This window comes from Pelobates fuscus, chromosome 12, assembly GCF_036172605.1.
Source record: "Pelobates fuscus isolate aPelFus1 chromosome 12, aPelFus1.pri, whole genome shotgun sequence".
In the NCBI taxonomy this organism is placed as follows: domain Eukaryota; kingdom Metazoa; phylum Chordata; class Amphibia; order Anura; family Pelobatidae; genus Pelobates; species Pelobates fuscus.
The window spans coordinates 1,398,436-1,411,831 of NC_086328.1; the positions used below are offsets into that span (position 1 = coordinate 1,398,436).

Below are 13,396 nucleotides of genomic sequence, written 5' to 3' on the forward strand. Positions count from 1 at the left end.
TAGATAATCATTCTAACACTCACATATGGAATTAGACACGGTCTCTCTGCACACACAGAGCTCTAGATAATCATTCGAACACTCACATATGGAATTAGACACGGTCTCTCTGCACAGACAGAGCCCTAGATAATCATTCTAACACTCACATATGGAATTAGACACGGTCTCTCTGCACAGACAGAGCCCTAGATAATCATTCTAACACTCACATATGGAATTAGACACGGTCTCCCTGCACAGACAGAGCCCTAGATAATCATTCTAACACTCACATATGGAATTAGACACGGTCTCTCTGCACAGACAGAGCCCTAGATAATCATTCTAACACTCACATATGGAATTAGACGCGGTCTCCCTGCACAGACAGAGCCCTAGATAATCATTCGAACACTCACATATGGAATTAGACACGGTCTCTCTGCACAGACAGAGCTCTAGATAATCATTCTAACACTCACATATGGAATTAGACACGGTCTCCCTGCACAGACAGAGCCCTAGATAATCATTCGAACACTCACATATGGAATTAGACACGGTCTCTCTGCACAGACAGAGCCCTAGATAATCATTCTAACACTCACATATGGAATTAGACACGGTCTCTCTGCACAGACAGAGCCCTAGATAATCATTCTAACACTCACATATGGAATTAGACACGGTCTCTCTGCACAGACAGAGCTCTAGATAATCATTCTAACACTCACATATGGAATTAGACACGGTCTCTCTGCACAGACAGAGCTCTAGATAATCATTCTAACACTCACATATGGAATTAGACACGGTCTCTCTGCACAGACAGAGCTCTAGATAATCATTCTAACACTCACATATGGAATTAGACACGGTCTCTCTGCACAGACAGAGCCCTAGATAATCATTCTAACACTCACATATGGAATTAGACACGGTCTCTCTGCACAGACAGAGCTCTAGATAATCATTCTAACACTCACATATGGAATTAGACACGGTCTCTCTGCACAGACAGAGCTCTAGATAATCATTCTAACACTCACATATGGAATTAGACACGGTCTCTCTGCACAGACAGAGCCCTAGATAATCATTCTAACACTCACATATGGAATTAGACACGGTCTCTCTGCACAGACAGAGCTCTAGATAATCATTAATAATTCAAGCAGTATTGCTGTACGGCTCCCAGTCTGATACCTGCAAACATCCATCCCATAAAACACAGTAGGCACCTCACATTGAATTGTATGAAGACATTTATTTAAAAAATAGCGACTTGCATTTACTAAATAAAAACAATGGCTGAAAGTCAGACATGGTAAAAAAGGAACGGCCAACGCCAAGGTAAAGCACTAGGATCGTGTAGTTAAAGAGACAACTAGTGTGACTGTGGCGTTACACCAAAACGTCTCGTGGAACGGCTCCCAGCCATAACCTAGGACAGGCTGCCATGTATGTTCTGCTCCCACCCTGCTGGTAACATGTGTATCAGCAATCACTCTGCAGCCAATGAGTTCTATTATTCTGTTCTAGACCCTCTGTGTGTCGGGGTGTATGCTATGAGGGGTTCACTGACCGCGACACCCCATTTTATTCTGTTCTAGATCCTCCATGTGTCGGGGTGTATGCTATGAGGGGTTCACTGACTGCGACACCTCCGTTTATTCTGTTCTAGACCCTATGTGTGTCGGGGTGTATGCTATGAGGGGTTCACTGACTGCGACACCCCATTTTATTCTGTTCTAGATCCTCCATGTGTCGGGGTGTATGCTATGAGGGGTTCACTGACCGTGACACCCCAGTTTATTCTGTTCTAGACCCTCTGTGTGTCGGGGTGTATGCTATGAGGGGTTCACTGACCGCGATACCCCAGTTTATTCTGTTCTAGATCCTCCATGTGTCAGGGTGTATGCTATGAGGGGTTCACTGACCACGACACCCCAGTTTATTCTGTTCTAGATCCTCTGTATTTCGGGGTGTATGCTATGAGGGGTTCACTGACCGCGACACCCTAGTTTATTCTGTTCTAGACCCTCTGTATTCTGGGGTGTGTGCTATGAGGAGTTCACTGACCGCGATAACCCAGTTTATTCTGTTCTAGACCCTCTGTGTGTCGGGGTGTATGCTATGAGGGGTTCACTGACTGCGACACCCCAGTTTATTCTGTTCTAGATCCTCTGTATTTCGGGGTGTATGCTATGAGGGGTTCACTGACCGCTACACCCCAGTTTACTCTGTTCTAGATCCTCTGTGTGTCAGGGTGTATGCTATGAGGGGTTCACTACTGCGACACCCCAGTTTATTCTGTTCTAGACCCTCTGTGTGTCGGGGTGTATGCTATGAGGGGTTCACTGACCGCGATAACCCAGTTTATTCTGTTCTAGATCCTCTGTATTTCGGGGTGTATGCTATGAGGGGTTCACTGACTGCGACACTCCAGTTTATTCTGTTCTAGATCCCCATGTGTCGGGGTGTATGCTATGAGGGGTTCACTGACCGCGATAACCCAGTTTATTCTGTTCTAGATCCTTTAAATAGGCTCAGGATGGGATTTCCCCCAATGTCTACTAGGGGGTTCACTCATAGCCACGCAGTGCGCCCCATTAACTCATTGCTTTCCATTATTTCTTCTCATCCTCAGGTGCAGTTATTTCCACAGAAAGGATCTGTTCATCACCACCGGGGGCCGGACTGACACGAATAAACACTGTGTTATCAGCAGACTCAGACACAATATCCGTTGGGTCATCTTCTGGTTTTGCGGGTGGTACTGGAGAGCGGTGGTGAACGGGGGATCCAGGAGGCACTGGGCTGGTGCTCGTTGGCTGTGGAAGGAATTACACAAGTGGGTCACTCTCATCTGGACTCCTGGTTCATACTGCATTCATTTTACACAAAGAGAGTTCTGTATAAACAGCAATTTTGGATAAAGTGGAGCAATCAGCATGACCCTGCCCTCGGCCCAGCGTGACCCTGCCCTCGGCCCAGCGTGACCCTGCCCTCGGCCCAGCGTGACCCTGCCCTCGGCCCAGCGTGACCCTGCCCTCGGCCCAGCGTGACCCTGCCCTCGGCCCAGCGTGACCCTGCCCTCGGCCCAGCGTGACCCTGCCCATGGCCCAGCGTGACCCTGCCCTCGGCCCAGCGTGACCCTGCCCTCGGCCCAGCGTGACCCTGCCCTCGGCCCAGCGTGACCCTGCCCTCGGCCCAGCATGACCCTGCCCTCGGCCCAGCATGACCCTGCCCTCGGCCCAGCTTAACCCAGCTTAACCCTGCCCTCGGCCCAGCTTAACCCAGCGTGACCCTGCCCTCGGCCCAGCTTAACCCAGCGTGACCCTGCCCTCGGCCCAGCGTGACCCTGCCCTCGGCCCAGCGTGACCCTGCCCTCGGCCCAGCGTGACCCTGCCCTCGGCCCAGCGTGACCCTGCCCTCGGCCCAGCGTGACCCTGCCCTCGGCCCAGCGTGACCCTGCCCTCGGCCCAGCGTGACCCTGCCCTCGGCCCAGCGTGACCCTGCCCTCGGCCCAGCGTGACCCTGCCCTCGGCCCAGCATTACCGCCACAGTTTTCTTCACTTTAAGCTGGCGTCTCAGTCTGGAAAATCCCCTGAAACCCATTTTTTCTGTAGCAGCAATAGCAGCCTTCAGCAGTTTGGGCGTCTCTGGTCTGGGTGGGATAATGTGTTGGAAGCCTTTTTGGGTCTTATTGTCATCTTTCGGTTTGCTGGTGTTCTTCAGCATTTTCCTGGAGAAGACAGTGTTATTACAGGGCGAAGCGGGGGCGCGGGGAGGAGAGGTAGCTCTCCATTAATCACTTACTTGGCCTTTCTGCGGAGCACTTTCTGGGACTCTGGGTAATGCGTTAAGATGTCGTTTAGGTCCTTCTTGTCCAGGATGAAAAGGTTGGTGAATCCATGAGCTACCACGTTTGCTGTACGCCTGTTTCCTCCACCCAAGGCGAGCAGGCTGAGGGACGCAAACAAAAAGACTATAAGAACATCAAGCTTATTCATCCCCCCACTACGCTCACACTTTCTACTGCTCACGGATACACATACTAAGCACCCCTCAAATTACACCAGTGATCCTCAGCCACAGCGGCAAGAAACAGCCACATTTACAGCAAGAGACAGCAAATAGGACAGCCACATTTACCGCAAGAGACAGCCAATGGGACAGCCACATTTACAGCAAGAGCCAGGCAATGGGACAGCCACATTTACAGCAAGTGACAGCCAATGCGGCAGCCACATTTACAGCAAGAGACAGCCAATGGGACAGCCACATTTACAGCAAGAGACACCCAATGGGACAGCCACATTTACAGCAAGAGACAGCCAATAGGACAGCCACATTTACCGCAAGAGACAGCCAATGGGACAGCCACATTTACAGCAAGAGACAGCCAATAGGACAGCCACATTTACCGCAAGAGACAGCCAATAGGACAGCCACATTTACCGCAAGAGACAGCCAATGGGACAGCCACATTTACAGCAAGAGACAGCCAATGGGACAGCCACATTTACAGCAAGAGACAGCCAATAGGACAGCCACATTTACAGCAAGAGACAGCCAATGGGACAGCCACATTTACAGCAAGAGACAGCCAATGGGACAGCCACATTTACAGCAAGAGACAGCCAATGGGACAGCCACATTTACAGCAAGAGACAGCCAATGGGACAGCCACATTTACAGCAAGAGACAGCCAATGGGACAGCCACATTTACAGCAAGAGACAGCCAATGGGACAGCCACATTTACAGCAAGAGACAGCCAATGGGACAGCCACATTTACAGCAAGAGACAGCCAATGGGACAGCCACATTTACAGCAAGAGACAGCCAATGGGACAGCCACATTTACAGCAAGAGACAGCCAATGGGACAGCCACATTTACAGCAAGAGACAGCCAATGGGACAGCCACATTTACAGCAAGAGACAGCCAATGGGACAGCCACATTTACAGCAAGAGACAGCCAATGGGACAGCCACATTTACAGCAAGAGACAGCCAATGGGACAGCCACATTTACAGCAAGAGACAGCCAATGGGACAGCCACATTTACAGCAAGAGACAGCCAATGGGACAGCCACATTTACAGCAAGAGACAGCCAATGGGACAGCCACATTTACAGCAAGAGACAGCCAATGGGGCAGCCACATTTACAGCAAGAGACAGCCAATGGGGCAGCCACATTTACAGCAAGAGACAGCCAATGGGGCAGCCACATTTACAGCAAGAGACAGCCAATGGGGCAGCCACATTTACAGCAAGAGACAGCCAATGGGGCAGCCACATTTACAGCAAGAGACAGCCAATGGGGCAGCCACATTTACCGCAAGAGACAGCCAATGGGGCAGCCACATTTACCGCAAGAGACAGCCAATGGGGCAGCCACATTTACCGCAAGAGACAGCCAATGGGGCAGCCACATTTACCGCAAGAGACAGCCAATGGGGCAGCCACATTTACCGCAAGAGACAGCCAATGGGGCAGCCACATTTACCGCAAGAGACAGCCAATGGGACAGCCACATTTACCGCAAGAGACAGCCAATGGGACAGCCACATTTACCGCAAGAGACAGCCAATGGGACAGCCACATTTACAGCAAGAGACAGCCAATGGGACAGCCACATTTACAGCAAGAGACAGCCAATGGGACAGCCACATTTACAGCAAGAGACAGCCAATGGGACAGCCACATTTACAGCAAGAGACAGCCAATGGGACAGCCACATTTAACGCAAGAGACAGCCAATGGGACAGCAGATAACTGTAATACTTCGTAAAACATCTTCTTTTATAAAAGCCGTCTTTAATTACCTTTAATACAGAGACGAGTAGACTAATGTAATAATTTCATAAACCCATTCTAACTGTATTAGTCTGTTTCCCCTATCTTAACATACTGCACCCCTATCATAAAGGAACGCTACAGGATCAGGAAAACAAACATGTATTCCTGATCCTATAGTGTTAAAACCACCATCTAGCCCCCCCGGGCCCCTCATGCCTCCATAAATATAACAAAATCTTACTGTATTCAAGCCTGAAGCTGTAACTCTGCATGCTGTTAGACTCAGAAAAACAAGCAGTCTGCTGACATCATCAGAAGAGGCAGCCTGATCCAATCACAGTGCTTCCCCATAGGATTGGCTGAGACTGACAAAGAGGCAGATCAGGGGCAGAGCCAGCAGGTTTCAAACACAGCCCTGGCCAATCAGCATCTCCTCATAGAGATGAATTGAATCAATGAATCTCTATGAGGAAAGTTCAGTGTCTGCATGCAGAGGGAGGAGATACGGAATGTTTGGATGCATTTTAGGCAGCCATGACCCAGGAAGGATCTCCAACAGCCATCTGAGGAGTGGCCAGTGAAGTTATCGCTAGGCTGTAATGTAAACACTGCATTTTCTCTGAAAAAAACGTGTTTACAGCAAAAAGCCTGAAGGTAATGATTCTACTCACCAGAACAAATTCAATAAGCTGTAGCTGTTCTGGTGACTATAGTGTCCCTTACACATACTGCGCCCCATTCTTAACATACTTCACCCCTATCTTAACATACTGCGCCCCAACCTAACATACTGCGCCCCAACCTAACATACTGCCCCTCTATCTTAACATACTGCGCCCCAACCTAACATACTGCCCCTCTATCTTAACATACTGCGCCCCAACCTTAACATACTTCACCCCTATCTTAACATACTGCGCCCCAACCTAACATACTGCCCCCTATCTTAACATACTGCGCCCCAACCTAACATACTGCCCCTCTATCTTAACATACTGCGCCCCTATCTTAACATACTTCACCCCTATCTTAACATACTGCGCCCCAACCTAACATACTGCCCCTCTATCTTAACATACTGCGCCCCAACCTAACATACTGCGCCCCAACCTAACATACTGCCCCTCTATCTTAACATACTGCGCCCCAACCTTAACATACTTCACCCCTATCTTAACATACTGCGCCCCAACCTAACATACTGCCCCTCTATCTTAACATACTGCGCCCCTATCTTAACATACTGTACCCCTATCTTAACATACTGCCCCTCTATCTTAACATACTGCCCCTCTATCTTAACATACTGCGCCCCTATCTTAACATACTGCGCCCCTATCTTAACATACTTCACCCCTATCTTAACATACTGTACCCCTATCTTAACATACTGTACCCCTATCTTAACATACTGCCCCTCTATCTTAACATACTGCCCCTCTATCTTAACATACTGCGCCCCTATCTTAACATACTGTACCCCTATCTTAACATACTGCGCCCCAACCTAACATACTGTACCCCTATCTTAGCATACTGTGTCCCAACCTAACATACTGCGCCCCTATCTTAACATACTGCGCCCCTATCTTAACATACTGTACCCCTATCTTAACATACTGTACCCCTATCTTAACATACTGCGCCCCTATCTTAACATACTGCCCCTCTATCTTAACATACTGCGCCCCTATCTTAACATACTGTACCCCTATCTTAACATACTGTACCCCTATCTTAACATACTGCGCCCCTATCTTAACATACTGCGCCCCTATCTTAACATACTGCCCCTCTATCTTAACATACTGTACCCCTATCTTAACATACTGTACCCCTATCTTAAGATACTGCGCCCCTATCTTAACATACTGTACCCCTATCTTAACATACTGTACCCCTATCTTAACATACTGTACCCCTATCTTAACATACTGCGCCCCTATCTTAACATACTGTGCCCCTATCTTAACATACTGTACCCCTATCTTAACATACTGCGCCCCTATCTTAACATACTGTACCCCTATCTTAACATACTGTACCCCTATCTTAACATACTGTACCCCTATCTTAACATACTGTACCCCTATCTTAACATACTGCGCCCCTATCTTAACATACTGTACCCCTATCTTAACATACTGTACCCCTATCTTAACATACTGTACCCCTATCTTAACATACTGCCCCTCTATCTTAACATACTGTACCCCTATCTTAACATACTGTACCCCTATCTTAACATACTGTACCCCTATCTTAACATACTGCGCCCCTATCTTAACATACTGTACCCCTATCTTAACATACTGTACCCCTATCTTAACATACTGCCCCTCTATCTTAACATACTGTACCCCTATCTTAACATACTGTACCCCTATCTTAACATACTGTACCCCTATCTTAACATACTGCCCCTCTATCTTAACATACTGCGCCCCTATCTTAACATACTGCCCCTCTATCTTAACATACTGTACCCCTATCTTAACATACTGTACCCCTATCTTAACATACTGCGCCCCTATCTTAACATACTGCCCCTCTATCTTAACATACTGCGCCCCAACCTTAACATACTGTACCCCTATCTTAACATACTGCGCCCCTATCTTAACATACTGTACCCCTATCTTAACATACTGCGCCCCTATCTTAACATACTGTACCCCTATCTTAACATACTGCCCCTCTATCTTAACATACTGCGCCCCAACCTTAACATACTGTACCCCTATCTTAACATACTGCGCCCCTATCTTAACATACTGCGCCCCTATCTTAACATACTGCGCCCCTATCTTAACATACTGTACCCCTATCTTAACATACTGTACCCCTATCTTAACATACTGTACCCCTATCTTAACATACTGCGCCCCTATCTTAACATACTGCGCCCCTATCTTAACATACTGCGCCCCAACCTAACATACTGTACCCCTATCTTAACATACTGTACCCCTATCTTAACATACTGTACCCCTATCTTAACATACTGTACCCCTATCTTAACATACTGTACCCCTATCTTAACATACTGCGCCCCAACCTTAACATACTGTACCCCTATCTTAACATACTGTACCCCTATCTTAACATACTGTACCCCTATCTTAACATACTGTACCCCTATCTTAACATACTGCGCCCCAACCTTAACATACTGTACCCCTATCTTAACATACTGCGCCCCTATCTTAACATACTGCGCCCCTATCTTAACATACTGTACCCCTATCTTAACATACTGTACCCCTATCTTAACATACTGCGCCCCTATCTTAACATACTGCGCCCCTATCTTAACATACTGCGCCCCAACCTAACATACTGTACCCCTATCTTAACATACTGTACCCCTATCTTAACATACTGTACCCCTATCTTAACATACTGCGCCCCTATCTTAACATACTGCGCCCCAACCTAACATACTGTACCCCTATCTTAACATACTGTACCCCTATCTTAACATACTGTACCCCTATCTTAACATACTGTACCCCTATCTTAACATACTGTACCCCTATCTTAACATACTGCCCCTCTATCTTAACATACTGCGCCCCAACCTTAACATACTGCGCCCCTATCTTAACATACTGCGCCCCTATCTTAACATACTGCGCCCCAACCTAACATACTGTACCCCTATCTTAACATACTGTACCCCTATCTTAACATACTGTACCCCTATCTTAACATACTGCGCCCCAACCTAACATACTGTACCCCTATCTTAACATACTGTACCCCTATCTTAACATACTGCGCCCCTATCTTAACATACTGTACCCCTATCTTAACATACTGTACCCCTATCTTAACATACTGCGCCCCTATCTTAACATACTGCGCCCCAACCTAACATACTGTACCCCTATCTTAACATACTGTACCCCTATCTTAACATACTGCGCCCCTATCTTAACATACTGTACCCCTATCTTAACATACTGTACCCCTATCTTAACATACTGCGCCCCTATCTTAACATACTGCGCCCCAACCTAACATACTGTACCCCTATCTTAACATACTGTACCCCTATCTTAACATACTGCGCCCCTATCTTAACATACTGCGCCCCTATCTTAACATACTTCACCCCTATCTTAACATACTGTACCCCTATCTTAACATACTGTACCCCTATCTTAACATACTGCCCCTCTATCTTAACATACTGCCCCTCTATCTTAACATACTGCGCCCCTATCTTAACATACTGTACCCCTATCTTAACATACTGCGCCCCAACCTAACATACTGTACCCCTATCTTAGCATACTGTGTCCCAACCTAACATACTGCGCCCCTATCTTAACATACTGCGCCCCTATCTTAACATACTGTACCCCTATCTTAACATACTGTACCCCTATCTTAACATACTGCGCCCCTATCTTAACATACTGCCCCTCTATCTTAACATACTGCGCCCCTATCTTAACATACTGTACCCCTATCTTAACATACTGTACCCCTATCTTAACATACTGCGCCCCTATCTTAACATACTGCGCCCCTATCTTAACATACTGCCCCTCTATCTTAACATACTGTACCCCTATCTTAACATACTGTACCCCTATCTTAACATACTGCGCCCCTATCTTAACATACTGTACCCCTATCTTAACATACTGTACCCCTATCTTAACATACTGTACCCCTATCTTAACATACTGCGCCCCTATCTTAACATACTGTGCCCCTATCTTAACATACTGTACCCCTATCTTAACATACTGCGCCCCTATCTTAACATACTGTACCCCTATCTTAACATACTGTACCCCTATCTTAACATACTGTACCCCTATCTTAACATACTGTACCCCTATCTTAACATACTGCGCCCCTATCTTAACATACTGTACCCCTATCTTAACATACTGTACCCCTATCTTAACATACTGTACCCCTATCTTAACATACTGCCCCTCTATCTTAACATACTGTACCCCTATCTTAACATACTGTACCCCTATCTTAACATACTGTACCCCTATCTTAACATACTGCGCCCCTATCTTAACATACTGTACCCCTATCTTAACATACTGTACCCCTATCTTAACATACTGCCCCTCTATCTTAACATACTGTACCCCTATCTTAACATACTGTACCCCTATCTTAACATACTGTACCCCTATCTTAACATACTGCCCCTCTATCTTAACATACTGCGCCCCTATCTTAACATACTGCCCCTCTATCTTAACATACTGTACCCCTATCTTAACATACTGTACCCCTATCTTAACATACTGCGCCCCTATCTTAACATACTGCCCCTCTATCTTAACATACTGCGCCCCAACCTTAACATACTGTACCCCTATCTTAACATACTGCGCCCCTATCTTAACATACTGTACCCCTATCTTAACATACTGCGCCCCTATCTTAACATACTGTACCCCTATCTTAACATACTGCCCCTCTATCTTAACATACTGCGCCCCAACCTTAACATACTGTACCCCTATCTTAACATACTGCGCCCCTATCTTAACATACTGCGCCCCTATCTTAACATACTGCGCCCCTATCTTAACATACTGTACCCCTATCTTAACATACTGTACCCCTATCTTAACATACTGTACCCCTATCTTAACATACTGCGCCCCTATCTTAACATACTGCGCCCCTATCTTAACATACTGCGCCCCAACCTAACATACTGTACCCCTATCTTAACATACTGTACCCCTATCTTAACATACTGTACCCCTATCTTAACATACTGTACCCCTATCTTAACATACTGTACCCCTATCTTAACATACTGCGCCCCAACCTTAACATACTGTACCCCTATCTTAACATACTGTACCCCTATCTTAACATACTGTACCCCTATCTTAACATACTGTACCCCTATCTTAACATACTGCGCCCCAACCTTAACATACTGTACCCCTATCTTAACATACTGCGCCCCTATCTTAACATACTGCGCCCCTATCTTAACATACTGCGCCCCTATCTTAACATACTGTACCCCTATCTTAACATACTGTACCCCTATCTTAACATACTGCGCCCCTATCTTAACATACTGCGCCCCTATCTTAACATACTGCGCCCCAACCTAACATACTGTACCCCTATCTTAACATACTGTACCCCTATCTTAACATACTGTACCCCTATCTTAACATACTGCGCCCCTATCTTAACATACTGCGCCCCAACCTAACATACTGTACCCCTATCTTAACATACTGTACCCCTATCTTAACATACTGTACCCCTATCTTAACATACTGTACCCCTATCTTAACATACTGTACCCCTATCTTAACATACTGCCCCTCTATCTTAACATACTGCGCCCCAACCTTAACATACTGCGCCCCTATCTTAACATACTGCGCCCCTATCTTAACATACTGCGCCCCAACCTAACATACTGTACCCCTATCTTAACATACTGTACCCCTATCTTAACATACTGTACCCCTATCTTAACATACTGCGCCCCAACCTAACATACTGTACCCCTATCTTAACATACTGTACCCCTATCTTAACATACTGCGCCCCTATCTTAACATACTGTACCCCTATCTTAACATACTGTACCCCTATCTTAACATACTGCGCCCCTATCTTAACATACTGCGCCCCAACCTAACATACTGTACCCCTATCTTAACATACTGTACCCCTATCTTAACATACTGCGCCCCTATCTTAACATACTGTACCCCTATCTTAACATACTGTACCCCTATCTTAACATACTGCGCCCCTATCTTAACATACTGCGCCCCAACCTAACATACTGTACCCCTATCTTAACATACTGTACCCCTATCTTAACATACTGCGCCCCTATCTTAACATACTGTACCCCTATCTTAACATACTGTACCCCTATCTTAACATACTGCGCCCCTATCTTAACATACTGTACCCCTATCTTAACATACTGCGCCCCTATCTTAACATACTGCGCCCCTATCTTAACATACTGTACCCCAACCTTAACATACTGTACCCCTATCTTAACATACTGTACCCCTATCTTAACATACTGTACCCCTATCTTAACATACTGTACCCCTATCTTAACATACTGCGCCCCTATCTTAACATACTGTACCCCTATCTTAACATACTGTACCCCTATCTTAACATACTGCGCCCCTATCTTAACATACTGCGCCCCTATCTTAACATACTGTACCCCTATCTTAACATACTGTACCCCTATCTTAACATACTGTACCCCTATCTTAACATACTGCGCCCCTATCTTAACATACTGCGCCCCTATCTTAACATACTGTACCCCTATCTTAACATACTGCGCCCCTATCTTAACATACTGTACCCCTATCTTAACATACTGTACCCCTATCTTAACATACTGTACCCCTATCTTAACATACTGCGCCCCTATCTTAACATACTGCGCCCCTATCTTAACATACTGTACCCCTATCTTAACATACTGTACCCCTATCTTAACATACTGCGCCCCTATCTTAACATACTGCGCCCCTATCTTAACATACTGTACCCCTATCTTAACATACTGTACCCCTATCTTAACATACTGTACCCCTATCTT

General features: G+C 46.2%; 1 protein-coding gene across 7 annotated transcripts in view; it reads right to left on the reverse strand.

Moving 5' to 3' along the window:
* Nucleotides 1-1,229: 1,229 nt before the first annotated feature.
* CNGB1 (cyclic nucleotide gated channel subunit beta 1) overlaps nucleotides 1,230-13,396 on the reverse strand; it is a 173,790-nt gene continuing 161,623 nt past the window's right edge. For 6 of the 7 annotated variants that reach the window (XM_063437397.1, XM_063437399.1, XM_063437398.1 and 3 more), the window contains 3 exons: nucleotides 3,805-3,951; nucleotides 3,544-3,730; nucleotides 1,230-2,816 (listed from right to left, as the gene is read on the reverse strand). In XM_063437397.1, the coding sequence (XP_063293467.1) occupies nucleotides 2,613-2,816; nucleotides 3,544-3,730; nucleotides 3,805-3,951 (538 nt within the window). In that variant the 3' untranslated portion in view covers nucleotides 1,230-2,612. The remainder of the gene's footprint in view (nucleotides 2,817-3,543; nucleotides 3,731-3,804; nucleotides 3,952-13,396) is intronic. The other variant, XR_010086103.1, reaches the window with a different exon arrangement.